Source organism: Lathyrus oleraceus, chromosome 3, assembly GCF_024323335.1.
Source record: "Lathyrus oleraceus cultivar Zhongwan6 chromosome 3, CAAS_Psat_ZW6_1.0, whole genome shotgun sequence".
In the NCBI taxonomy this organism is placed as follows: domain Eukaryota; kingdom Viridiplantae; phylum Streptophyta; class Magnoliopsida; order Fabales; family Fabaceae; genus Lathyrus; species Lathyrus oleraceus.
Genome location: NC_066581.1, coordinates 228003844 through 228029367, shown reverse-complemented (window position 1 = coordinate 228029367; position 25524 = coordinate 228003844). Strand labels below are relative to the sequence as shown.

The following is a 25524-nucleotide window of genomic DNA, read 5'->3' as shown; positions in this document are numbered from 1 at the left end:
GGTAGGGTATTAGTGGCCCACGCTATTGAAAGACATCATCGCATTTGTCAAGAAGTGTGATCAATATCAGAGACATGCTGACCTTCATTAGCCCGAGCAGAGCTTCTCCAATCGATGACCTCCCAGGTCGATTGAAATTCCTGATAGTAGGATTAGATCCCAAGTTTGCTTTAAAATCCTCAATTCAAGAAGGTGATCAACCCACTAGATATAGAAGAATTCCACTGTTCGATATTGATATTTTTAATTGATTAAATTGATTAACTAACCATAAGATATAAGTATTTTTGTGAGTTTCAAAAATGTATTTTCAAATATACTTTGAAAATGCATTTTCAAAATAATTTAAGTCATAAAATTGGAGCGTGGTTCAAAATCAAATGAGTTGTGTGTGAATGGAGTGCATCTGGAGGTGCATTTCTGAAATTTCGAAATATTTTAATATTTTCATAAATAATATATAGAATGCATTAAAAAATTTAAAATTTATGTTTGTGATAGTAGCACCGCATCTTTAAGTTGTTTTAATTTTTTATTTATAATTATCAACAGGTTATTAATATTAAATATTGTCATTAAAACCATTAACTCAAATCAATTGAGTTACTCCACCATACTTAGATATTGTCATTAGATTTTTTTTAACATAAATCTATCATTCAAAGAGATTATTTTATATCTAATTTAAGTTTTTATGAACTTGATACACTAATTCTAATATTAAATAATATAAATGCAATAAACTTTATCTAGCACCTCACCCATGTCAACATCCAGTTTACTATTGAAAGGAGTGTTTACAAAAATTAATAGAGAATGTTGTTTAAATAATTATTAAATTAAAAAATAATTATTAAATTTAAATAATCACATACCATTACGCATATCTAATTTTACCTAGCACCTCACGCATTTCTAATTTAAGTTGCATTTCTAATTTAAGTTTTTATGAACTTGATCCACTAATTCTAATATTAAATAATATAAATGTAATAAATTTTACCTAGCACCTCACGCATGTCATCATCCAGTTTACTATTGAAAGGACTGTTTAAAAAAATAATAGAGAATGTGGTATAAATAATTATTAAATTTAAATAATCACATAGTATCATCTAACCAAAAAAAAACTGAGAATTAAGCATTTAACTTGTTACAAACTCGAAAACATATTTATCTATTCATAAAATCCAGATATTAAAATAACCATGTTTACAATTTTAAGAATCAATTTGATCATTTACTCATTTATGAGCTGGAAGTTAGATTTTATTTTGGTTTCATTTAAATTTAATTACTACCGTAGCAAATTAGCAATCTATATTTCAGCGTCAGATTCCAATTCAGTTTTTTAAAATAAGATGAATGATCAATGAACAAGTGAACTTCACTCTTCTACTTGTTCTTGTTTTTGACACTAATGCACTTATGCACCTTTCCAAATTTTGGATATTGCTCTTTTTTAAGAGGCTGATGCTGGTCAAGTAGGAGCGCAGGTAAGCTATTTGCAAAAAAAAATTAAAAACTACAATAAAAATAGTTATCTTCAATAATGCTCAAATGAAACTCATGATATTATACTAGTACTCCAAATATTAACTAAATAGAGAAACATCTCATGATAACAACTAAGAAATATAAGAAAACATAATAATATCAAGATATTTTCATTTTTTCTAAAAAAAACTTAAGATATAAATAAAATAATTTATGTTTCTACATTCTACACCATATTGTTTCAGCTGAAATCAACAAACACATCCAATTTCTAACTCCCCTTATAGACTCCAAAATAAGATATAGTAAACATGCATGGTGGAATAGGAAATATTTACCAAATGTGTTGCAAGTGGATGTGACTAGATTAACCATTTATATCACAGGAGAGAACACGGCCCTTTGAAATTTTTCTGATAGCTTTTGGTAGGACTGAACTTCTGTTGGCTGAACCTGTTCGATTGCTATCTTAAAGTGCTTCATTTTTACAATGGAAGCATCAAAGCTTTCCTGATGTCACAAAGATTTTACATATTACTATATATTTTTTGTAACACGTCGATCATAAATAATGCTGAATGACTAACCTCCAATGCAGCAAGAGCTGCTTCTCTACATATAAGTGATATATCAGCCCCAGTAAAACCATCTGTCAATTGAGCAAGTTCTTTCATGCTAACATCAGAATCATGTGGAGTTTTGCGCAAATGAATGCTAAATATCTCTTCTCTGTCAATCTCATTTGGAGGTCCAACATATAGCAGACGGTCAAAGCGCCCTGTAAATAGAGATATTTAAGCGACTGATTAAAGACATACCAACTCATCCTCCTTAGTGTATTTGTGTGTGCATGTAAGTGAGAGACGCGGAATAACAAAACGGATAATACCTTGTCGTAAAAGAGCGGGATCAATCTTGTCTGGCCTATTTGTAGCAGCTATGACAGTAACATCACCTCTTTTCCGCACACCTGTAGGACATAATTTTTTCATTAAAAGAAAAACGTGATTAATGTCAATTTTGAGCCAACGGCTATATTAGTGACCATTCACATTTCAACTGGCTCGAGGTTCATCACTTACCATCCAATTGAACAAGAAGTTGAGCCATGACTCTATCAGACACTGAAACACTCTCACCATCTTTCCCACGAGTTATAGCAAGACTATCTATTTCATCAAAAAACACAATTGACGGGGCATTGGCCCTTGCTTTCTCAAAAATTGATTTGACAGCCTTCTCAGATTCGCCAACCCATTTGCTGAAGAGTTCAGGACCCTTGACTGCTAGAAAGTTCAGCCCTGCTTCAGAAGCAACTGCACGTGCCATGAGGGTTTTGCTACAACCTGGAGGCCCAAATAGCAAAATAGCTGTTGGAGGATCAGTCCCAATACGGGTGAATGCATCGTGGTGCTTTTGGGGCCATAATACTGCTTCCAACACTTGATTTTTGACCTCCTTCTGGCCACCAACATCTTCCCAATTAACCTTTGGAACCTCAAGGGTCACCTAGATAGACAAAAATGAAAGATAATAAACCACCACACTATTATTCTTCACTTTTTATTTTGGAAAATATTTGATTAAAAAAGTCCTTGTTTAACATTTTATGTAAAACCTCAGTTGAAAAGAATACTGTCAGAAGGAAAATGGTTATTGAGAGCACAAATAACTCACCAGATTTTTGATAGAAGATAATCATACTTTTTTAGGTTTAAAATTTCCTATCTCACTAAAGCAGATTCCTATATCAAGTATAGATCGTGAAAACACAATTACAAAGAGATTTCTTTTTTCTTAAGACGACAATTACAAAACTACAACCTATGACAATTCATTGTTGAATGGAGGTACTGATTAGAGAATCGAAATCACTTTTCACTTGTAAAAGTAATTTTGAGTAGACAGGTTATACATTGTGGAAGCTTATGTATTTCATTATATGAAAATAGAAGGGGATTATTGAAAAATTCAGGAAACCAAAATGAGCCCAAATCAAATAGGTATATCCTGCTAAGAGATATTTTTTATTAAAAACTGACTCCAAAAATAATAATCATGACATCAACCATACCTCTCTCATGGCACTAGGTCTTATTTCAGACCTAGCCTTCTGAAAATCCTCAAAAGTCACGTTCAAAATAGGCTCTTCTTCGGGCGTCTTATCAATAGTTTCATAAGTTCCAATACTTGAATGGTATCTGGAGTTTGTTGCACTATTCAACGGAGTGGGTTGCTCTATTATGTCACGAGAACTATCATTGCAAGTCTCTTTATGTTTAAGTTCAAAATAACGCCGAAGACAAATAAAAGTTGCCCAATCGCGAAGGCCGACTAAATCAGCCCCTACAAATCCATGAGTTATTGAGGCAAGCTCTTCAATTTGTGTCTGCGAAAGAGAGTGATCTATTTCACAGAGAATAGTGCGCAAAATATCTTTTCGCTGCGTTTGTGATGGCACACCTGCATTGCATATGAAAGTATAAGGAAGTGGTGTTTGATAAAAGAATTCAATGAATTCATTGTACTAAATTCAGATTAAAATTATAAACGAAAATATATTTTGCAAAGAGCTCCAATTGAATGAAATATTGAAATTCAAGTACTAAGGATAGGCTAAAGTAACACTAACTACCTCTTCTATACCCTACTCTAGAGACACCTTTTTGTTTATAATTGAGACCGGATAGAGTCGTATTTTACAGTAATAGATAGATTTATAAATTATGAGTTTGATTTATATACGTTGTTTGAAAAAAAGTTTTACATAGTTATCCAATGATGAGTTGCCACATTATTTAATGAGCTACTATCTTATGCATTTCTAGGTAATAAAATATTATTCATAAGGAGCTATTAGCTTACATCTTACCGATTTCAATTTCCATGCCAAATCTTCCAGGTCGTCTGAGAGCTGGATCAATCTGGTCAAGTCTATTAGTAGCAGCAATAACAAGTAACCCTTCATTTCTTCTAATTCCATCCATCAGAAGCAATAAGGTTCCAACCAATCTGTTAGATAGCTCGTCACCACCATCTTTCCTTGGAGGGGCAATTGCATCTATTTCATCTATAAATACCTGTATGCAACACAGTAACAGAAATCCAATCATTGAGATTCAGCAACTTAGAAGAACTTAGAGCATAAAAATATCAGGTTCAAAATAAGTGACATATTCCCAGTAAATCAAGTGCAAGCCTTCAAAATAGTTAACCATGCAAACTAAAGCAATAAAATCTTTAAGAAATATGTCAAAATTGTAGGAACATTGACAGAGAGCAGGCCTCCTCACATTATGCCAGTTTGAGAATTTCTAATAAATCGTGAAAAAGAAACTATCATTCATTTAAATTACAACTGCTCAAAAATTGTAATTCTCACCTCTATGTTTTGTCTATTGGACTGCTTAAAGCAGGAAAAAATATAGATACAACTTACTTACAAGACAATGCAATAGACTGTCTTTTTACACTGAAAGAATTGAAATCTTTCACCATCACTCCCAAATATTTAAGGAAATAAAGAACTGCTTTAAAATAAATTTCAATATAATTCAGGTGAGTTCCAGAACTTTTAAATCATAGAAGAGAATCAAACAAAACATGACCTTTCAATATATTTTTTACTAGCATTTTTAACTTCAAAACCAAATCAGAATGTGAAATACAAAAACCAGGTCACTGACTGACAATAAAATGCTTCCATTTTCATTTTATATAGTACAATGGCCTTCAAATTTTATTCCTTTCCATGATTTTTTATTTTTATTTGTTAAATGCCTAATATTCTTCAGCCACCCGGCTTAAACCAATTTCTGACTTCTCTTGATTAATCAAGACCAACATGACAGCAGCACAATTCTTATATATGTCATGGAGCCTCATAATGCTAGGTGTTCTACTAATTCCATTAGTAAGCATCACACGTACCACAGTTCTTATGACATGATGCTTTCAAAAAATATCTCATTGTAAATATATTGATTGTATTATACATGTGAGAACATGTATGAAAGAGATGGAAATGAAATTACAATCTGAAATTATCAGTACCAACATGAGTTGTTTGGAGAAACTCTTGGTTATGTTCCAGAACAATGTACAGAACTACTCCATCTCATGAAAACTGTTCTATACTATCAAGAGAAGTTGGTGAACGCCAAAACCAGGCCATTGATAGAATTTGAAAACATTGACTTTGACCGAAAATTTGAAAATAGAGTGGGGTTAGGCATTTTGCATTTGTTTTCAATGTGGTTACTAGTCTAACATTGGGAAATTCAATTGACAGAACTTAAAGTTACTGGTAATTTCACCTAGCAGCTTGGACTTTTGACCCGTCTTGAGAGTAATATGATGTGGAGATTTAGGTGGTGATAATTTAGAGAAAAATGAGGAATTACTATTCAATTGATCAGCTGTAGTAGAACCCAAAACACATCCAATAGGTGCAGAGCAGGAGAGACAAAATGTATAGATACTCGTCTGTACGAGCAATAGTAACTGAGGAGATGTGACATTTACTCATTATCTACAAGGTGAAAGTATAGTGAAAGTTGTGAGGAATGACTTGAAAGATAGAGACGAGATCGTCAGTCAGATTGTCTAACTCTCCTACAGCAAGCCCAGAATCTGATGTGTCAAAAGCCAACAAACACCGAAAGGATGGAATATTTAAAGTTAGGCCTCATCTCCAACAATTGCTGCTAGAAGGATAATGATAGAAAATGGTATCTATAATGATTTTTTTACTAATGGTATCTGAATTGATACATTTAGAATAAAATGACAATTTTATTGAAGGTAAATCCCTGAATTCTGTATCAAAGCAGGAGAACAGTGGTATTACAGAATAACAGACCAGGACACAGACAACTGACAGACTCTAAGAACAGATTGGTCTGCCGTGACCAGAAAATTCCCTTCCAAGAATTAGAGAGCTTGGTCTCTCTCTCACATAACCACCCAATAACCACTTTCCCTTTCCTTTGTCTATTTATTCCTATATAGACAACACGACAGACAATAACAACCGACAATTAATAGAAAACATAAAATTGACCGTAACTGCCGTATTTCATTTCAGCCCTCTCCTCTTATATTGTTATCTAATAAGACATAGGTCCAACATATAAATCCTAAAGTATCTCCAAGCCTTCATATATTTTGGAACTTTTCAAATCCTGGCCAAGTGGAGAGGTCGAGAGTTTATCCCATCTTCCATGTGACTCACTTAGAGAGAGCCATTGGGATGGGACAACATATTGTTCACCCAATTACGAAATGACCTTGAAGTGATGAACCATTCTTTGAACTCGAAAAAGTTCTTAATTCAAGAATAATCTCCCTAATATGGTCAGCAATGTCTCAAGTTCTTAAATAGAGCTATCAACCAGTTAATTGAGGTCACTTGGGAAATGTTGCAATGATTAAGGGGCAATTTCTTCACTTCAGTGTCGAGTGCTGTCTCAATTCTAGAGAACGATCCAATCCAACATGACAAGACTAGCCCTTGTGTGGGCTGAGATCCAAACCCATCAAAAGTTAATAAGAGAAGAAAGAAAAAAGGCTCTGGATTTAATTATGCATGTAAATAGAGAGTTGAAAGAGTACTATATATGCATGGTGCGTGAGATGTTTATGGGCACTGAGTGTTTTAATAGAAGTGAGTATTATGAGGGTGCTCTATATGCTATTCCCTTGTTGCTGGATCTCGATATAAGAGCATAAATTATTCATTCAAACACAATATAAGAGCATAAATTATTCATCAATAGAAGAGCATAAATTATTCATTCAAATACAAAATGATAAAACACAAAACACATTATCTTGACAAAACATCTAACCACGGCAGGTGCAGCTTGAATGGCTGAATCAAAAACATCTTGCAATGCTTTCTCACTTTCACCGTAATTTGAGGTAACAATTTCGGGTCCATTTATTGAGAAAAATCTGATCCCAGCATCATGAGCACATAATTGAGCCAGGGAAGTCTTTCCTGTACCAGGTGGGCCATGAAGAAGGACTCCTTTAGTATTATGCATACCAAATCTACATATTGCAAAAACAAAAAAACATAAACACATAAATGTGCGGAATTGTTTGCACATGTGCATAGTACTTAACAAATTCCATTAGATATTTAATTTTAGACAGAGTTTGCTGCATTAAACATAGTCTACAGTCAGCACTACTTGAATCCACAAAATATCATATGATGCAATAAACAGCATACAATTTATGGCAAGTGAATTAATAAAGCTTATTCTTCAGCTTTATATGAAATACAGGTGAAGACATAAAATAGAGAAGACATAAGGCATACCTTGTTAAAATATCGTCCCCTAAAAACGAAATTGTTTCCTTTAAAAGCGTTTCTTCTTTAGATAAACCACCTAATTTAGAAATATTATTATGTATGCTAGGTTTAACAACCTTGTGATCAAGTTTCAAACACGATAAATCCCTTAGAACTGACTCTTCAAATGCTTCATTTGATGGCAAAGATAAAAATACCTTTGTTTCCCAATTGACAGTGAAAGCCAGATTTCCATCCTCTACTATATCAGAATCCTCAATATTTAAATTACTGCTCCCATTCAATGAACGATAGTCATGTGTGGTAGCTGGCACCTTTTTAATTCCCATCACTTGGAAAATGCAAAACTCAGAAAACATTGGGACACTGACAAGATTCCCTAGCAATAAACAACGAGAGTATAACCATGAAGTGGCACATGTTTCTAGTAATTTTTTGGAACTTTCATCTCCTAATGCCTTGCTAACATCAAATGAAGTCACCGATTGACCTTTGTAATTCGTTACACTTGATGCTGAATCTTCAAATACGGGGGAAGAATACACAGTTCCATTAGAAAACTTCGATCCATAAGAAGGTGTTTTAGGAGATGCAACAATATCATTCTCAGATTGGGCACGGGATTTCGACTTAGACACGTCTAATGGGAGGAAATTACTGACTTTCAATGGTAGTCCACTCTTACAAGGAGCCAACTGAAGATATAACTCCTTGCAATTATATACTTTTTCTCCAGAATGCAGTCCATTGCTCCCATTTGCAATACAAGATGTGTATTGTTTCTGTAATGGGTGAACAAACACACTTATGCCCAAAGGAGGACATCCCATGACAATGGAAAGATTAGAAGATAGACGTACTCCACTCTTCAATACCTATATAAATGTCATAAAATTTAGGATTTTGAACATTAGCTAAAAAGAGAACATGAACCGAAATCCAACAAGAACACCCTCCCTAAAAAGAGAAAGAAAACTGTGTAAAGGAATTTAATTGAAAAATGAACATTAGCTTGTAAAAACTCCAACCAATATGGTGGCGAATTGTTATTTATTGTCAAGAAAGTCACTTTCTAGTATCATTCTATCAATTAGTCTTATCTCAAATGAGTAAAAATAAAAGCAGCTTCAGCGAGCTATTTGTTAGTCTTAGTCGTATGCCAAGTACAAGATTTCATAGTAGGATCATACCATCAATCAATCTTTTTCTTAATTGATATCAGAGTAGAAGGTAATTTTATTTTCTTGTTTGTTCTTCGATAAGATCAATCTACAATCTACAATCTTAATAGCATCTAGCAGTATTTTATTTGCTTCTTCCTGTATTGGTTATATCTACTTTGGCATATTATTAGGATTAGTACATCAACAATAACAAACAACGCTATAATGTTCTATCATGTACAATATCCCTATCTCGAGATATGTCTTAATAGTTTCTCTTATAATTTCCTAAATCTTCCCTTGCCATTAGCGAATTGACTACTCTTCACCTTATCTACTCTTTGGCAAAATCTTCAGGTTTTCTCTCGACATGCTCAAAGTACTTAAACCCGTTACCACCATGGTGTTATTCCAACTCTAACAAAAGTATCCAACTCTCTTTATTTTCAACAGCTGAATCTGTTTATACAACTGCTTTAATTAACATCATGTTAAAGCATTTTATTGTAACATGGAAGAAGCTCCCTAAATTCTCCTCCACAACAAAAATGAATACGAAAAATTTAATTTAATTTAATGACAGAATGCAAATGTAAATTTTTTTACATATCAATAAACACAATGAATAACAAAACAAAAGCACTAACCTTCTTAGACGGAAACACAGTTGCAATAGCAAAGTAGTTTCCTGCAACATGATTCAATGTGTTGCAAGTTTCCAATCCGTAGTATCTGACACATTCAATAGTCAATGACGTGAGAGGAAAGTTATGCAATTGCGTAATCTCTTTACTTGAAGAGGGAATAGACACCTACAAAATTAATCGAAAGAATCATAAACTAGTGTTGCAGCATAAACCCCAAAAACTGAAGAAGAAGAAAAAAACAAAAAAAGAAAATAGATTACCGAAACAAGTGAACCCGGAGCAAGAGAAGATGCCACCATGGAAGACTCGGAAAGCCAAATTTTAGAGCCTTTGGAAAGAGAATCGGTAGACTCGACGTCGGTGATTTCGCCTACCAAAGCCGATTCTGAAATGAAGGGTGGGAATATTCGAGAAGCTTCTTGGCGGAGAGAGGCGAGGTTCTGTGGTTCGGCTATGGTGCAGGGTGGAGTGGCCGGCTCGGAAATTGAAGATGATGATAACCTCGATTGCGATTTCGATTGCTTTTTTTTACTACTACTATTAAGCTTTGAACTCGAAGACATTATTGAGAGAGCTTGTGAGTTAAGTGTGAAATATTTGAGAAGAAAAAGGAATGAATAAGAAGAAGAAGAAGCTGGGAAAATGCGTGGTATATATGTTTGATAAAATGCTTCACGGTAATGTAGTAGGGTTTTACTCCTTTCTTTTTATTTTTTTCGTTCTGGGAATAAAATGGGGTTTTTTTACTTTGGATCAGTAGGTGCTTTTATTTTTATTTTAAAAATTAGTTTTTATTTTTATCTGTTTTGGAAATTTTTTATTTTTTTTATGATTTTTTTTTAAGTATTTTATATTTTTAACAATAGAATTTGAATATTTATTTTCATAAAGGATATGAATTATTTTCATATTAAACAAAGGATAGGATTCTTATTTTCATATGAAACTAGACAAGTTGGTATCAATGACCAAAGAGTCCTGAATTTTTATTTTTTTTTTAAATACAATAGAATTTGATTTGTATTTGAATATTTATTTTTCATATTAAATAAAGGATAGGAATTATTTTCATATTAAATAAAATATAGGAATCTTATTTTCATATGAATAACTAGCTAGACAAGTTGGTAACAATGACCAAAAAACTACTCCTGGAAATGGCATGGCATGAACATTCACTTTTGTTTAAGAGATTATACAATTCTATGATGTCAGAATGAAAATAAGGAAAATGAGGAAGCTTTATATATGAAAGTGTTTGATTTCATAACATCTGAAAAGGGTCTAAACAATGAAAAGAAAGAAAAAAATTACAATAACAAATGGTTATTGCTGAGAGCCCTACATAAACCTAAAAACTCAGGCAGCTTCCTTTGTTTATTTCAATGACAAATTTAAGAACCAACTGCGGCAGATGACACAAGGTTTTTCGCCGGTGGAAGAACAGCAACAGCGCCTTTCTGAGGATCAGCATACTTCTTATAGACACCCTTGAGTTTTCCACTCCCACTAGCACTGTGAAAACTCACCAACAATCTAGCACAACCCATCAATTCTTCTTCTGAGTAACCAGTGTGCATCGTCAATGTTTCATCCCAAACAGGACTTTTGTTCAATGTGCACCTTGCTGCATAAACTGCTGCTGCAGCCATCATTGAGGGGCTGTACATCAAGGTAGCATAATGCATCATTCCCAGCTCAGAAAGAAAATGAGCCATGTTCTCTAAAGCGAGATCAGAAGAAGGTAAGGACACCGAAGCCGCCTTGAGGAATCGGACTAAGAAAACAAATGGTGTAGGCACTGTCAGTGTCCATTCAAGCTTCCCTAGGATGGTTTTCTCCATGATGAGTATTTGTTCATGAGTGTAGGCTCTATCTGAGAGGCACACAAAGTCATTAACCTCAGGTGGCCAGATTTCTTCGTACTTTGATGCCATCAACATAGCACTGATGCCAACCAATTGAAGTTCCCTTCTTGACACAAGGCTGATAGCTAAGAATCTATCAATTATGTTGATTGTGAGGTAAAGGGCTTCTGGCGAAAGTTCGAATTTTGTGTGAACATCTACTAGCCAGTCAATGAGTATAGCTCTCATCTTGTCGTTAATCTCAGGTTGTGAGTCCATGTAATCATGTGGACGGCTCTCATTCTTCATTATTCAACAATACATGCACAATTGAAGATAATATACACATCAGATCCAAAACAAAATCCTTTTAAGAATGAGAAATAAACACAAAACTTGTTTCTTATTGTTACCTCAACTAACTTGTAGAACTTGTAAATGTCATCAAGATACTCAACAGCAGCAAGTTCATTGTTAACATCAGCAGCATCAATGTCAACAATCTCCTTAGGTTTGTTAGTCAAACCACATGCAGCCTAAAAGAAAACATGTAAAGATAAGAACATATAACATGTCTCTTGGCTTAGTTAATTCTTTGACAACAAAGCCAACCAACCTTGCTTCTAGCTGTTAGAACAGAAGTAAGAGTGCGTGATGATTTCTTCCTGGAATTAACCTCTCCTCCCTTTTTGTTAAGCACAGACTTTTCTTTACTGCTCTCTTCTTCAGAACTTATTACATCAATCACTTCAACAGGCTTTGGTTTTGCAGTGACTTTCTTCTGAACAGGTTTAGGGGCCACTGCCACTCTTCTAGCCACTGGAACTCCCTTGACAGCAGCAGGAGGAGGACAGACCTGTTTCTTCAATTTCAATATACAAAAAAACAACACCAATCTCAGAAAACAACCACCATCATTAACCTACCAATGAAAATTTTAAAGAAATAATGTAAGCAACCTTGTTATTTTCAGCAGCAGCTGCTTGGGCATTGGCAAGTAGTTGTGCACAGAAATTCCTAAAGAATGATCAAAATCAATAGGGAACCAAAAGAGTGAAGAGAGAAAATAAGAGATGGAGAGAAAGAGAGGATAAGAACCTTGTTATGGGACGATTTGGCTTGACTTCAACACCTCTTACTGCCGTGACTACATTACCAATATCATGAAGTGCTGCTCTACGGTTCCTTCCCTCGCCTGCTGCAAGGTTCTTCTTCTGCTGTTTCACTCCCCCCACAGCAGCATCGCCTATGACATTACAAAAAACAAAAAAAAAACATTAAAAAATGTCATAGATTTCGATCCAAACACAAACAAATTCCAAAACGAAAAAAAAAACAGGAACAAGAACAAGACCCATTTGCTAGATCTGAATCAAAAACGAGAAAAACTTGAACTTTATTTGAAACTAAACAGATCTGTGAATCAAAACAAAATCTTTCTCATCCAGGCTTCTTGCAAAATCCCAGATTTGCAAGATCATATTGAAGACCCAAAGTTCGAATCTTTGAACAAAAAAACTTGAACCCAGGAAGAATCAAAGAAGCATAACAAAAAATCGAAAAAACCCAATCAAAATTTGTACGATGATTGAAGAAAACACACACCTCTAGGTTGTTGTTGTTGAGGAACAATGGGTCTTGAAGCCATTACAAAACTTTAGTTTTCGATTTGAATAGTATGATTCTTGAGGGTGGAATCAAACACTGTTCACACCCTCGCACTCTCTTTTTGTTTACAGAAAGAAAAAGAATGAGAAATGGATATGAGTTTGGAAAATGTAATAGCTCTTTATGAAGTTGATGGAAGCAACGATTCTCTCTTCAACGGTCGAATTTTGAGTTGTTTTTAACCGTTGGATTTCTTTTACGTTTATCGAACGATAGAACGTGCCTCTTCAAAAGATAATATAGCCGTTGGTTATGTTTCCAAACAAAAGGCATGTGCAAACTGTATATACTTCTTTTAATTATTTTTTTTCTTTTCTTAATTTTTTATATTTGGTATTTTATATTTTTGATTAAGTTTTTTCTTTTTTTTAATTGTTAGCATGTTTGGAATTGTAGCACATTGAATCAAATGACGGTAATGTAAAAGTTATAAATAAAATTTGAAATTTCTAGAAAGTTGTGTGAAAATAGTGTTGAACGTGAATTAGAATATTTAAACATGTAATAAAAGATTATTATCTAATTTTTTTAGGCATTTATTTTATGTACAATGTTAATGTAAAAAAAATTATTATTTTCAATAAAAACTGTTAGTTTAAATAGTTGATTTTAGTTTTTACTTTTGCTTTCCATAATTTTTATTTTAAATAAACAATCAATTTAATATATATATATATATATATATATATATATATATATATATATATATATATATATATATATATATATATATATATATATATATATATATATATAGCACTTTGGTCAATAAAATATATAATAATTCATATATTTAATTATTCACATCTTAAAATGAGAGACTGGATTGAAGGTAAGTTTGACTTTAGAAATATAAGATGATTTTTTTGAAATGTTTTCGTTCTTGATTTTACAACTAGAATAAATTTTAATTTAAACATTGAATTTGGAGCTTTCATGAAGTGAAATTGATTAATCAAAAACCTTTTGAATTAAATAAATACTGATTTTATTATATGAAAGTAAAGTATCAAAATTGATTATCCAACCTATTAATAACCATAATGACTAACGACTATCAAATTACATTAAATTGGATAAGAATATTTTATATTCAATCGGCTTAAGAATGTTTTTAAAAAATTGCATAAAGAAATAATACAAACGCTCAGGGCAATCGATGTCTCATGCTTCTAAGTTTAGGATTGACCGTATTTTTGGGCAATTTATTAGAGCGTTAGTTGATATGGATCTTGCATGACCCCTCAACGACAATGTGTTTGTAGAGAGAGAGACAGAGATTTGTATTTTTTTCGGATATTGAATATGAAAATTGTCGGAATTCTGTTTGCGTTGTAGGAAAGTGGGGCATAGTGTGTAGAATTGCAAAGTTTTGAACAAACCTCTGCATAATATTGCTTTTGTGGAGAAAGCTAATTCTCATAAAAGGAATGATGTTGTGGTCAACGACATCATTGTTGTTGATAAGGTTGTTAAACCTGTTGTTGGTCTGGATATGTCTTAGCCTGTTCTTTTAGAGGTTACTCCCCTGTAACCTCACGTTCCTCCCAATTTTGTGTCTCAACCTTCTGTGGACTCAGACTCCTCTTCAGACTGTGTGGCTGCGACAGTTGAAGACCAACAGATTGCCCAAATTGTTGATATTGTTTATATTATGGTGTTGAATGATAAGAACTTCCTAAGGAATTTGGGGGCTGCTCATTGTTGAACCGAAAACTTCTTTTGACAAAATTCTGGGCAATTGGTTCCTTAAGCTTGGTTTTAAGTTTTTTGCTTTCAATAGTCCTCTTCTTCCATCTCTGTGGTGTCTTTACAAGACTGATATTGACCCAACTATTATTGGTTCTTCTGACCAATTTGTGGCGTTTTCTTTTGTTTTAAACCAAAAGACGTTGGCTAGTCTTGCGTTTTATGCCTCTAACAGTTTGTACAAGAGGAAAGAGCTTTGGAAGGATCTTTCTGAGCTCTGAATTCAACATCATCTCCCTTAGAATTTCATTGGTGATTTAAATGCTATAATAGGGGCTCGTGAACATTGTAGTCACAATGCTCCTGCTAAGGGTCCTATTATTGATTTTCAGGCTTGGACGGGTTTGAATCAACTCTTTCATCTTCCCACCCAATGAGTTTTCCTCACTTGGTCAAATAAAAGGGCTCATCCTTATTTCATTGAAAGACGTCCCGATCGGAATATTATAAACTTATATTGGTTGAATTCTTGTGTCAACACTTCTGTTTGCGCCCTCACTAAGCTGCATTCAGATAATTTCCCCATCCTTCTCGAATTTCATATTAATCATATTAAGTTAGTGACTCAATTCTGGTTTTTGAAAACTTGGGTTTTGCACAATGATTGCAGTAAGATTATTGAATCCTGGAATGAAAAGGTAGTTGGTTGTCCTATGTTGGTTCTTTGCATGAAGCTTCAACTACTTAAAAGCTGGAATCACTCCACCTTTGGGAATGTTACTCAGAATTTTTTGTTGGCGGAAGATAAGTTGGATAAGACTCAGGCCGAGACACAGATTTTGAGGACGGATGCTAACTTATTTAGGCCAGAATTAGAGGCCCAAGACAATCTCACTTTTGCTTTGAATATGGAGGAATCTTTCTTGAAGGAAAAATCTAGGCTTAAGTGGCATCTTGAGGGAGACCATAATACTGCCTTTTTCCATCGGGTTTCTAAAATTCGGAACTCTCTCAAGCCTATTTCAATTCGCAGGCATGGACACGAGATTTTTTCAACGCCGACACATATTGCTTCTCATGTTGTGAATTACTATCAAAACTTGTTTGCTGCTAACATTTCTATTTTGCAGGATTTCTCTTTGGTAGAAAGATTTATTCCTACTTTGGTGGATGATGACATGAATGCCTTGCTTATTTTTCTTCCTTCTTTGGACGAGATCAAAGTTGCGGTTTTCTCCCTTAACTTGGACAGTGTGCCTGGCCCAGACGGATTTGGTGCGTCTTTTTATCAAAGTTACGGGGATCTTGTTAAGAAGGATGTCTCGATTGCAATCATCCAATTCTTTTCTTCATGGTGGATTCTCCATGGATGTAATTCTAACTCTTTAGTGCACATTCCCAAATGTTCTAGTGCGGATCCTTTGGATCAATTTTGCCTTATTGCTCTCTCTAATTTCAAATTCAAGATTATTTCTAAAATTATTGTTGTGAAACTTGCGCCTCTTATGACTCATTTGGTCTATCATGAACAATAGAGATTCATCCAAGGTAGAAGTTTTAAATATTGCATTGCTTTGGCCTCAGAAGCTTTTAATTTACTTGGTTCTAAATCTTGGTGCGGGAATGTGGCGCTTAAGGTGGATATCACAAAGGCTTTGACACGCTGAATTGGCAATTTCTTCTCAAAGTTCTGCAGCAGTTTGGTTTTAATGCTACTTTCTAAAATTGGATTATGAGCATTCTGAATTTCGTATGGGTTTCTATCTCCATCAATGGGTCGCTTCATGGCTTCTTTAATTGTACCAGAGGGGTCCGTCAAGGGGATCCGTTATCTCCTCTCCTTTTTTGTCTCGCTGAAGAAGTGCTTAGCGGGAATCTCGATTTGTTGGTTGAGTTTGGTTCCCTGGATGTGATGAAGGGGCCTAGGAACATTATAGTCCCTCTCATATTTTATATGCGGACGACATCCTTATATTCTACAAAGGTAGTGTTTCTACCTTTTAAGAAGCTTACCACTGTTTTCAAGGAATATAGTGAGGTTTCTAGATAGTTTGTTAATTGTGGGAAGTCCTCTATTTTTGGAGGCTCTATGTCTTCTTCTCGTCTCAATATTTTGTCGTCTCTCATTGGGTTTTGCATTGATTCTGACTCTTTTATTTATCTTGGAGTACCAATTCTTAAAAGAAGAGTTAAGGCTAAACATCTTCAACCGATTGCGGATAAAATTATTCTAAAATTTGCTTCTTGGAAAGGATCCCTTCTCTCTTTTATGGGTCGGCTCGAGTTGGTCAAGATTTTGATTCAAGGTATGCTTATCCATTCCATGTCTATCAATGCATGGCCAATTTCTTTGGTTAGGCGTATTGAGAGAGATGCTCGTAATTTCATTTGGAGTAGGGATGTTTCAAACAGTAAAACTATTACGGTGGCTTGGAAAAATATTTGTAGACCGGTTTCAGAAGGTGGTATGGGCATAGATCTTTGGTTGCTTTGAATTAGGCCTACAATCTTAAGCTTGTTGGGATTTTTAAATTATGATGATTAGTAGGCTTCTCTTCTCAGAAGTCGGGTTTTGAAGAATAATCATTTCATTCATCATCATATTTACTCCTCTATTTGGAGTAGCATCAAAAATATGTGATTTCGTTAATCTTGTGATTATTCGTCTTAGATTCTTGGAAACGGTAGATCTATTAGATTTTGGTATGATAATTGGTGTGGAGATCCCTTTCACCTGGAGATGGTATTGGTGTATATGTCGAATGATCTTCTTGTTAGCTCCTTCATTATTGATCGTAGATGGAACTTTTTAAATGCTAATATTGTCATTCTAGCTTCGATTCAGGAAAAAATTCAAAACTATTTTATTCCTTTCGATCTTCGTCCGGATAAAAGGATTTGGGAGCATTCTTCTTCGGGGGAGCTTAATCTCGAAGATGCTTATGATTTTAAGCGCTTTCCTGGTGTCCGTTATGATTGGTGGATGTGGGTTTGGGCTAAGTCTATCCCGTCGTCTAAGTCTTTTACGGTTTGGAGATTATTGTTGTCTAAATGTTTCACTTATGATCAACTGAAGCGTAAGAACTTTTCTTTTCCTTCTAGGTGCAACCCCTACTTTGTTGAATAAGAATATGTTGATCACCTATTTTTTTAGTGCTCTTATGTTTCTTATCTTTGGCATTGGTTGTCCAAAGCTCTTAATATTAGTTTATTGATTAAGAAGTGGGATGATATTTGGAGTATCTGCAACCGTAATTGGTCGGATCAATGTAAGTTAATTTTTAATGTTGTTGTTATTCATCTATTGAACGTTGTTTGGTTTTCTAGGAATAATGTCATATTTAAAGACAAGAAAATTTATATTTCTTCTTCTATTTCTGGTATTATGTTGGTCTATGGATTGGCTGGAAACAATTTCAAAACTCTTTCTTTTATCAATATCCATGATTTTGAGTTGTTGGAGAATTTCAAAGTCATTATTCAACATCATTGTGCTCCCAAGATTCTGGAAGTTATTTGGAAGCCGCCTCCATAGGATTGGATCAATAGCAATTGTGATGGTGCTTCTTTAGGCAATTTGGGCTTGTGGAGCTGAAGTGGTTTTCGTGAAAGTCATTTTGCGAGTGAGGAAGGTGTAATTCTAGAAGGGTAGTTTTGTAAGTTCATCAAGGAAGTTTTATTTATACCTTGGTTGAAATTTTTATCCATTTAAGGATTGTTTGTTTGGGTTTGAAGCTAAACCAATAAAAATCTTAGGTTTGGGATTTGTGTGATCAAGTCTTTGTTTAGGTTCGAGACCAGTATGTGATAAAATCTCATAGATTTTTAGTTATCCCGCTATAAAACCAAGTTTTTATTAAAGCTCATCCAAGTGTTAAAAGCTTGTTTTGGTTCGAGATCAACCAGATGGTAAAATCTCACAGGTTATTGGTTAGCTCGGTATAAAACCAAAGTTTAGGTTGGCGATCTCATCCCGGTGTTAAAAGCTCTCAAAGTTTGTCTTAAGCTTGAATATTAACCGATATAAGATTCTCGTGAAAAGAAGGCTAGCCACTTCGATCCACCGTTTGGAAGGAAGACTCACTGCTTCTCTCGCATGTTTGTTGTTTGGTTAGAAGTTAGCGACAAACTTCATTTTTCCTTGTATAAGGGGGTTCAAGAGTTTGACCTACTAAAAGCTCATAAGTTTATTGGATACCCTCAAGATCAATTCTTGGGGAGAGAAATATGTCATTTTCTTTTTTCGATCGAACCTTTATAGCTCAAAGTGTCTTCTCTCTTCCCTTAACTCTTTACGTTTCCATAATTTATTTTATGCATTTTTATTTTCCACTGAATAACTGTAAAAATGTTTTCTAACTCTGATTTTAATTCTAAATATTTTTCAAAACCATGTTTTTCTGAAACACATAACTCACCCTCTATTGTGTGTGAAATCACATGGCCAACATCCATGACAAATATTTTGGAAAATATATACATTTTTATGTGAATATAAATGCAAAATAAAATGATCATACGTTTTATACAAATTTACTCCGCACACCATATAATACATCAAGAGCATACTTTTCAGAATTTATATATGTAAAGTCTTTGAAATTGAATTTCTATAGGGGAATGTCACGACATTCTTTGAGACTAAATTTTTTTCCATAATTAGAAATCAACCTAAACAATGAGTACATGATTTGTATGGTAAATTATTTGCAAGAACCTTAAGTTTCTTCATCAAATAAGTCTCATTTTTAACCAACTTAGGCTTTAGTGATGCAAGCATATCACTAGGCACAAATGCGTGTATTTAATGTCTCTAATATAAAAAATAAACATTAACAAACTATATTTATATAGGGGTAACAATTTTATATGTATATAGGAGTACCTCTTTGTCCAACATAAGCATTTCCAAATGTTTTTCCTTCACTTTAGTGAAAATAAACCAAAGATCTTCAATCCTAACGTGCAACTTCCAGAGTTCTTTCATGTCAATAACATTCTTGATGAGGTCAAATGGTCTAGCCATACTACATTTAGATGGAAAAACATAAATTATCCATATATGAATATGAATAGTAAAAAAAACATACATAAATATGAGCAAAGATGAATTAGTAAAACAACGATGAAACATTCAAACGGAAAACGGAAAATAGAAATGACGATAAAAAAGTGTTGTGGTAGTATATGTTGTAGTGAAACAAAATACATAAAAGCAACATCCAGATTATGAGAGCAAAATAACCAACATACCTCTTTTGGGTTTTGCCTCTTCAACGGTATTGTTGATAATAACAAGTGTGAGTAGTATGGAGAAGTCTCATATTGGTTAGAAATATGGAGACTTAAGCATTTATAAGTGGGAGAACCCACAGACCTATCACCTTAAGGTTTTGAGTGAGTATGTGGTGTGTCTCTTAAAAAGTGTGTTACTCATAATAAGAAAGTCCCTAAAGTGTAAAATTCTCTCTCGTGTTGGCCCCGAATTAGCCCTAATAATGGTATCATGAGCCTTTGGTTTGAGCGAAGGGACCAGATCACTTGTATCGAAAGTATCCCCACATGATCGTGGGTAGAGTATCAACATTGATACAAGTGTATATAGATGAAAGAATTTCCACTTGAGGGGTAGCATTGTGAATAGACTTACTTTAGGGGAGTGTTGAGAATAACAAGTGTGACTAGTGAGGGAAAGTCTCATATTGGTTAGAAATGTGGAGACTTGAGCATTTATAAGTGGGAGAACCCACACATCTATCACCTTAAGGTTTTGGGTGAGTATGTGGTGTATCTCTAAAAAATGTGTGTTACTCATAAAAATAAAGTCCACAAAGTGTAAAATTATCCCTCGTGTTGACCTCCCGAATTAGCCCCAACAGTGTTAAAAGTGATTTTTGTAATTCAAGTGATGTAACTGGTTAACACATGGGTGTAATCGGTTACAGCGAGTCCATAAGTACTTCTGAGTAGTAGAAAAGTGAAATATTCGAACTTGTAACCAGTTAACATCTAAAGTTAACCGGTTACCACTAGAGGTTTTATTTTTGTAATGTCAGCTGTAACCGGTTACAGGCTCTGAGTTTTGCAATTTTTTTTATGTAATTACATGTTTTAGGTCTCAAACATTTTGTAACACTTGTATAAATGCCTTGAGTGCATTATCATCTTTAACTAACGCAAATATAATTCTCACCCTCAACTCTCTCTCTCTCTCTCTCTCTCTCTCTCTCTCTCTCTCTCTCTCTCTATATATATATATATATATATATATATATATATATATATATATATATATATATATATATATATATATATATAGAGAGAGAGAGAGAGAGAGAGAGAGAGAAAGAGAGATATCAATTTTCCTCTTTCACTCTCCACATTCCAATTTTCTCCATCATTGTTCACTAATCTTGTGGTTCAAAGTTCCAACATTTAACATCAAGAGGCTGACTTTGATCCACAAATACCTAGTGTGAAATATGAATTTTGTTTCTAATGAAATAATCCATACAAACATACTTATCCTTGATTCAAAAAATTACGACAAATAGTGTAAGAAAATGAAAGTGTTGTTTGGCTACCAATATGTTCTTAAAGTGATCAAGAACAAGGTGAATCCTCTTGTCACATGTGTAACAAATGTATAATAAGAAACACATAAGGAATAGAAGAAGAAATATGTCAAGGCACTGTTTTTGATCCATAAATGTGTGGATGGTGACAAATTTGAGAAAGTTGGTGATTATGAATCATTAAAGTAAGCATGGGAGATCTTAGAGAATGTCTATGTAGGGGCTGATAAGGCAAAGGTGGTGAGGTTACAAACTCACAAGCGTTAACTTGAATTGATTCAAATGGAAGAAAAAGAGACAATAAACAATTTGACAACAAGAATCACTCGGTTGGTGAATCAAGTGAAGGCTTGCGGAGAAATAGTCACGTAGCAAAAATGAGCGTCTCGGTGGATTGAAAACCCGAAAGGGCGATCCAAGCAAAAGTTAGAGACATAAAATAGAAGAAATTATCCCGATAAATTAAGTACCCCACCTTGGGGCAATTTATGCAAAAATTAGGGATTATGGCAAGTAACTGCCTGCTGATCTTCAGTCTTGAAGACATTCTTGAGCACAACCTTTGGTTCTAATTCGTCTTCAACCGAAGCCAAGAGCACAATGGATATCAAAGTTGGCAGAAGGATTAGTGATCATTGTATTCAATGTAGCCCTTTCCCATGTAAATTACCATTTTTCAACTCTTGTAAAGATCTATGGAGTCTTGTCATTTACAGACTACCATCCTATTAAATAAAGTTGAGCTTTTTATCCAACTGTTTCTGCTCTTATTTACTTTTCAGCCAAATAGATTTAAATTTTATGATGATCATTTTGAAATTGAATTTTTAAAATAAAAAACATGTTTTCTTAAATAATAAAAGCATTTACTTTAAGAGCAATCAACTTTACTTAAGGAATGTCAACAGCGGTCAGAAAACCGGTAAGCCCTAAATGTGAAGCATTATTGGTTTTCCCCAAGCAGTTAGAGTAAGCTTTGTTTCCTCCCCACCAGCATTTCAGCATCTCCCGCCGAATCTTGTTGATATCCCCAGCCGAGTTTGTGAATGCCTCCCTTGAGTTGTAGGTGCATTATCTCAACAGATATTGGTTTCCCCTCAAGTTTTCAGTGGAGTTCATTCAGCACTGATTCTTGAGCAGTCGTTGGATCTTCTGTGAGGTTGGTTCCCATTTGATTTGGTGTTGACCTGAAATTTCCCACAAAATTGATGATGCAGATCCAACAGATTTTCCCTCTTCCCCGGCTAGGGTTGAGCGTTTGAGATAGATAGTTTGCATTCATCCTTTACCTCTCCTTCTCCAGTTGGTTCCCTCTTGTAAAGATTGGTCGAGCGTTGTATCGATGATTCAGATTAGTGACATTTGTATCCTTTATGATTGTTTTGTAATCATATACATTCATAAGTTTCATTATCACATTTTTTATTGCACTTTATGATTCATTATTTCTCTGATCCTCTGTTGTGATGGTATCCTTTCCTTCACACAAGTTTGGTGAGTCTGTCCTCTTTCAATTGTAGAGTGTCATCCCCTTAAGCAGAAATGATTTAACCTTTCTCATTACCCACTGAGTTATTTCCTCGTGGATGATCATTATTTGAGTTTCCTCCCCAGTTGATTCTCTGGATGGAACCATTCCCCCTGAGCTATATCCTTATTGGGTTGAGTCTTTGATTGACCGTTTCTTTCTAGATCTTACCCAAATAGATTGCTCTTGGTCCCATGAGAGTCTATTATCCAGTAACTGGTAATATTCTTCTCAATTTGTGAGTATTTCTTTTGCCCAAAACCCGGTAAAAGTAATCTATTTTTCCCCAGCGGATTCGTTTTCACGTTTCCCCAGGAAGTCTATCCTTGATATGTTCATCCTAACCGATGACGAATATTTTCTTCCCCTCCTTTGAGTCTATCTTGATATGTTCATCTTAACTGGTGACAAATATTCTCTCTTTGGTATTCTACCCAGTAAAAGGTAGTTGTAATCCCTATTTTCCTTCTCTTTGCGGTTTTCTGCCTAGTAGCCGGTAGTTGTAAATCTTGTTTTCCCTTGCGGAGTCTATCCTTGATATGTCCATCTTAACCGGCGGCGGATATTCTCTCTTTGGATTTCTATCCAGTAGCGGATAGATATAATTCCTATTTCTCCCCTTAGAGTATATCCTTGATATGTTCATCTTAATCGATGACGGATATTCTCTTTTCGGTATTCTATCCAGTAACCGATAGATGTAATTCCTGCTTTTTTCGGTAGTCTATCCTTGATATGTTCATCCTAACTGATGACAGATATTTTTCCCTTTGAGTCTATCCTTGATATGTTCACTTTAACCAGTGACAGATATTCTCTCCCTTTTGGTTTTCTACCTAGTAACCGGTAGTTGTAAACCATATTCTTGGCATTTTCCCCGACAGGTTATTCTTACCCAGTAACTGGTAATGAATGCACCTCATGTTTGCTCTCAGCGAGTCATCCTTGATATGTTTACCCTAACCGGTAACGGGTGTCCTCCCTGTCAGATTTGTCATCTCTTTACCCAGTAACCAATAATGGATAATACATTTCTGTTACTCCTGGGAAGAAGATTATCTCTTCCCCAGTTGAGTTTGAGTGCATATTTCCTCAGTGAGATCACTTTTTCCTGCTTGGTTCAAGTATTTCAGCTTTGTTCTGATCTACCCGTTTCCCCTGCAAGTGTTATTTTCATCCCCGGCTGAGTCTTTCCATTGATTTATGTTCATGGAATATCTCGTGTCCCCTATCAGTTTTAAGTTGTAGCCTGGCCTATGCACAACCTTTTATCCCCTCAAAGTCTCTGTCTCCTCAGTGAGTTTTCTTAATAGAATGCATCATGCTCTTGTGAACTTTCAGTCTCTCCGGATTCTTTTCCTTTATGGTAACGTTTTCCCCACAAAGATTATTTTAGCATTCATATCATATGCATCATGAGGACTCTTAGGGACCAAAATTTGTTTCTATATGTTGTTATTTAATCTCATTCTACTGAGTCGATGCAAATATTTTAACCTTCACCTCCTCGGCTAGAATGTCCTTAAATATGGGCAGCTGTAAGACCCTAATTTTGAACCTAAGATCCCTCATGTTATCTCATCATATGCATTAGTACTAGGATCACACCTTGGCATTCTCCTTACCCCTCATTCATTGGGTTTTCATTGGGAGAGATCGCCAAGCACATTTGATTGTATCATACTTCATTTTTCTTTATTTACTAACCAAATACCAAAATATATGTCATTGTATAGTTTAACTCTTTTGTAGGTAGTGTGTATGCTCACCTATGATCTATCAAGCTCATATCTAGGGTTTAAGACCCTCATTGTAAGGAGATCAATCAAGAATTAGTCTACATTGGCTCTAAGTTTCATATATGAATCCCCATGATCTTCACATGTTATTTTGATCAAGAAATCATCAAGAGTTTGGAGTTGGTTTGCCTTGGAAACCCTAATTCATCTGGGTATCTTATGTGACTTCTTCAACACGTTTCCTTAGCAATTGATCAAATATTTCAAGGTATATTTCAAATTACATCATCTTATGCATATATGATCCTCCATGAGTCCCAAAAGTCAAGAGAATGTCAAGCTAGCAAGTTGGTTCACGTTGGTTGACCAGAGAAAGTCAACTGGTCAAAATTGGGGTTCCCTAGACCCTATCTCCTACACTTTTTATCATATCAAAATGATTCAAAGATAAACTTTACTCTAAATGATATTCCAAACAACTTTCACGTTGAAGTCAATAGCTAGTTTTTCTTGGAAAGTCATTTTTTATGGTGAATGATTATAGGTCATTTTGTCTAAACCCAAATTTGGAGGTCAACTTCCCAAGACCATAACTTGCTCATTTTTTATGATATGAAAGCAATTCAAATTGCATGATCAATTTCAATATGTCTAATTAAACTTTGATGTTTGGAGGAAGTGCAAATTCAACTTGCAAATGCATGTGCCAAGAGGAAATATTATAGGTCATTTTGGACCAATACCATTGAACAAGTGATTTTCCTCAACTTCTAAAATGAATAACTCCTTCATGCTAAATCCAAATGAGGTCAAATTTGCAACCTAATTGAATAGGTTTGAAATATATAC

At 34.5% G+C, this 25524-nt stretch overlaps 2 protein-coding genes across 3 annotated transcripts; both read right to left on the bottom strand.

The window, feature by feature from the left end:
• Nucleotides 1-1648: 1648 nt before the first annotated feature.
• Nucleotides 1649-10327, bottom strand: LOC127126471 (calmodulin-interacting protein 111). The gene is made up of 10 exons (XM_051055401.1): nucleotides 9890-10327; nucleotides 9630-9794; nucleotides 7826-8694; nucleotides 7347-7551; nucleotides 4370-4577; nucleotides 3572-3960; nucleotides 2580-3006; nucleotides 2387-2467; nucleotides 2085-2275; nucleotides 1649-2007 (listed from the first exon to the last, which is right to left on the bottom strand). Exons 1-10 carry the CDS (start codon nucleotides 10190-10192, stop codon nucleotides 1873-1875), a joined length of 2973 nt encoding a protein of 990 aa, XP_050911358.1. The 5' UTR covers nucleotides 10193-10327; the 3' UTR covers nucleotides 1649-1872.
• Nucleotides 10328-10852: 525 nt separating this feature from the next.
• On the bottom strand, nucleotides 10853-13283 carry LOC127126470 (G2/mitotic-specific cyclin S13-7). Of its 2 annotated transcripts, none has more exons than XM_051055399.1 (6): nucleotides 13082-13283; nucleotides 12575-12722; nucleotides 12436-12493; nucleotides 12093-12338; nucleotides 11890-12012; nucleotides 10853-11779 (listed from the first exon to the last, which is right to left on the bottom strand). In XM_051055399.1, the coding sequence occupies exons 1-6, from the start codon at nucleotides 13122-13124 to the stop codon at nucleotides 11024-11026; spliced, it is 1374 nt and encodes a 457-aa protein (XP_050911356.1). In that variant the 5' UTR covers nucleotides 13125-13283; the 3' UTR covers nucleotides 10853-11023. The 2 variants fall into 2 exon arrangements, with proteins under 2 accessions (XP_050911356.1, XP_050911357.1); XM_051055400.1 differs by having other exon boundaries at nucleotides 12093-12332.
• Between the last annotated feature and the right edge of the window lie 12241 nt (nucleotides 13284-25524).

Coding starts and splice junctions, on each gene's coding strand:
- LOC127126471 (XM_051055401.1), bottom strand. CDS start 10,192: ATGTCTTCGAGTTCAAAGCTTAATAGTAGTAGTAAAAAAAAGCAATCG. Junction 7,552..7,825: donor GGGGACGATATTTTAACAAG/GTATGCCTTATG, acceptor TGCAATATGTAG/ATTTGGTATGCATAATACTA. Junction 2,468..2,579: donor ACTTCTTGTTCAATTGGATG/GTAAGTGATGAA, acceptor TATGTCCTACAG/GTGTGCGGAAAAGAGGTGAT.
- LOC127126470 (XM_051055399.1), bottom strand. CDS start 13,124: ATGGCTTCAAGACCCATTGTTCCTCAACAACAACAACCTAGAG. Junction 12,723..13,081: donor TCAACAACAACAACCTAGAG/GTGTGTGTTTTC, acceptor GTAATGTCATAG/GCGATGCTGCTGTGGGGGGA. Junction 12,494..12,574: donor CCAAATCGTCCCATAACAAG/GTTCTTATCCTC, acceptor ATCATTCTTTAG/GAATTTCTGTGCACAACTAC.